This window comes from Chrysochloris asiatica, unplaced genomic scaffold (genome assembly GCF_000296735.1).
Source record: "Chrysochloris asiatica unplaced genomic scaffold, ChrAsi1.0 scaffold00006, whole genome shotgun sequence".
Lineage (NCBI taxonomy): Eukaryota > Metazoa > Chordata > Mammalia > Afrosoricida > Chrysochloridae > Chrysochloris > Chrysochloris asiatica.
The window spans coordinates 17367936-17370246 of NW_006408524.1; the positions used below are offsets into that span (position 1 = coordinate 17367936).

The window sequence follows — 2311 nt, forward strand, 5'->3', positions numbered from 1 at the left end:
GCTTGGCATGAGGTCCACACAGGGACAGTCTTGAAAAGGGCATCTTCCTCTCAACCAGACAACTCTATCTGGACTATTCCGAGACTCCGTGGAACGATGAAACTTCTGGTAAAGAAGAGAGAAAAAGAAAGAGAAAAGAAAGGTCTATTTTAATAATGAAAAAAGACAAAAATGATCAAATTCAGCTGCACCAATGCTGACGGGAAAGATGAGGAAGTAAAGCAGGCAACTTTGGAAAATGCTCTCTGGTACTGACAAAAACTGACCCATATGTCACTCTAGCTGGCCTATCATTTGTGCCAGCCACCCACCCACTTACCAGGCATGGGCGACTCTGCAAGGAGGTGCCTGTGGTTGGGAAACAGTTCTGCGGAGTCTTGTTCTACCGATCTTTCCTCTAGGTCTGATTCTGGGATCGTAGTACAGCCACCTAATCAAAAAATATAAACAGTATTTTAAACAAAGTATAAGAAAATCTGCCTCTCCACACAGCAACCACAGCTTAGGAATGCAACCACCATAAAGATAATAAATGATGTGACAACAATCTTCAGGAGTAGACCAAAAAGAATAATCATAAATGTCTCTTTTGGGTGAAAATACTAAGAATGAGTTATTGCCCCCAAAGACATGTTATACAAATTATAACTTGGCAACAGCATCGTCTTTAGATTTATCTTTTTTTAAAGGTGGAATAGACAAAACCTACAGCATATGGGGTACTCTTACTCCAATGGGGCCTCGGCAGCAATCGCCTTTAATGCCAGAGCATCGGAGACGATTTAAAACACAAACAAACAAAGCACATAGGCCATGTGGGAAGAAAACCTTTCTTGAGTACAGAGGAAGGTTACTAGTGTTCACAGACAGTGACTGTGCTGGTATTTTTCTGGAATTTGATTCCACCCCCGATTCCCAACACCTTACAACACAGACACAAACACTTCATAATTCAACAGCAAAGCTGTGAATGGCATTGTGGAATATTTCAATTCAAAGGAGACTTGAGGATGAGCTGGCACCTCTGTGCTTTTAAAACACTGGATATAAGTCATTTGATTTAAATCACAAAAATCCTTTTTATGGGAAATTCAGAATCATATGAGAATTTCCCAACTACATCTGTAACTTGATTTGACTTGATTTAACTAATTTGCCACCATTTCCTGGAAATATACTAACATGTTGTATACTGCACAGATGGTGTTTTTTTTTTAAACACCATTCTTCTTGTTAATGAAGTGCGATTTTCTTCTCTTTCCTTTTTCTGAGGCATCTTACACACTGAGTCCAAGCCTCACTTAGTACTTCAGTTTGGCTTTCTGTGTGAGGGGGTTGATGAAGCACACTTTCTGAGAAATGAGGGTACCAGCAGCCCTGATTTGAAAACCACCCCACTCAATAAAGAGTAAGGTGGCAAGACCCAGGTCTGAGGGAAAATATATCTGACTATCTACTCTTCGACATCGACTCTGAAAACAAAATTAATTCCAAGGGCAAACAGTCCATTCTCATATGATTAGCATCAGAGGCTACGTAGCCTTAGAGGTTCTACAAGCAGGAAATGACAGGATTATCCATCAACACCATGAGTCTACCCCAGATATACCTGAAAATGGCCAGGGTGCCATACAAAAGAAAAATCAGGCTTTTTTTGTTGTTATTTTTTCTTTCAAAACACTGTAGATCACAGTAACAATAAGTATCATTATTGAGCACCTTCCTAAGAATATTTAACTCTGCCCATATCGTCCTATTGAATTCCTAAAAACACAACAATGAAATAGATACTAGAATTCTCAGTTTGTAAATAAGAAAACTCAGGTCTCAAGAGACCTGGTAACTAGCCAAGGTCGCACAGCTCCTAACGAATAAGACTGAACTAACACCTTTGGCTGACACCCTCCCTTTCAGACCCATGTTCACAACGTCTGTGCTGTAGGGCTTTCCGCAGCATCATGAGCCAAAGAGGTTGTGGCTGCAGGTGTCAGACCTGCCAACAGGCTTGATCCCACCTGATAACACACTGGCTGTGGCTGCAGCATTGCTTAGTGCATTGATAGGCCAAGGACAGACTTCTTCTTGTTGGGACTTTTTCTAGAGTCCAAGTAAGAGCTTCCATCTTCTCTTTGTGAATGCTCATCCAATTGAGGAAAAAAAGGAAGGAATGTGTGTTGGAGGGGAGGTCAAGGGATTACTTATGTAAGATGAGTGGCATGAAGGGCAGAAAGAAGGGGGATGCTCCGGGAAGAACAGAACTCTGTTTTGATTTATAGTGACCCTATGTACAAAAGAAAGGAGCTCTGGTAGT

General features: G+C 41.1%; 1 protein-coding gene across 1 annotated transcript in view; it reads right to left on the minus strand.

The window, feature by feature from the left end:
- Positions 1-290: 290 nt before the first annotated feature.
- The window catches only part of BBS9 (Bardet-Biedl syndrome 9), a 604103-nt gene continuing 602082 nt past the window's right edge, over positions 291-2311 (minus strand). Inside the window, exon 24 of the mRNA XM_006832142.1 lies at positions 291-430. Coding sequence (XP_006832205.1) covers positions 291-430 — 140 coding nt within the window. The remainder of the gene's footprint in view (positions 431-2311) is intronic.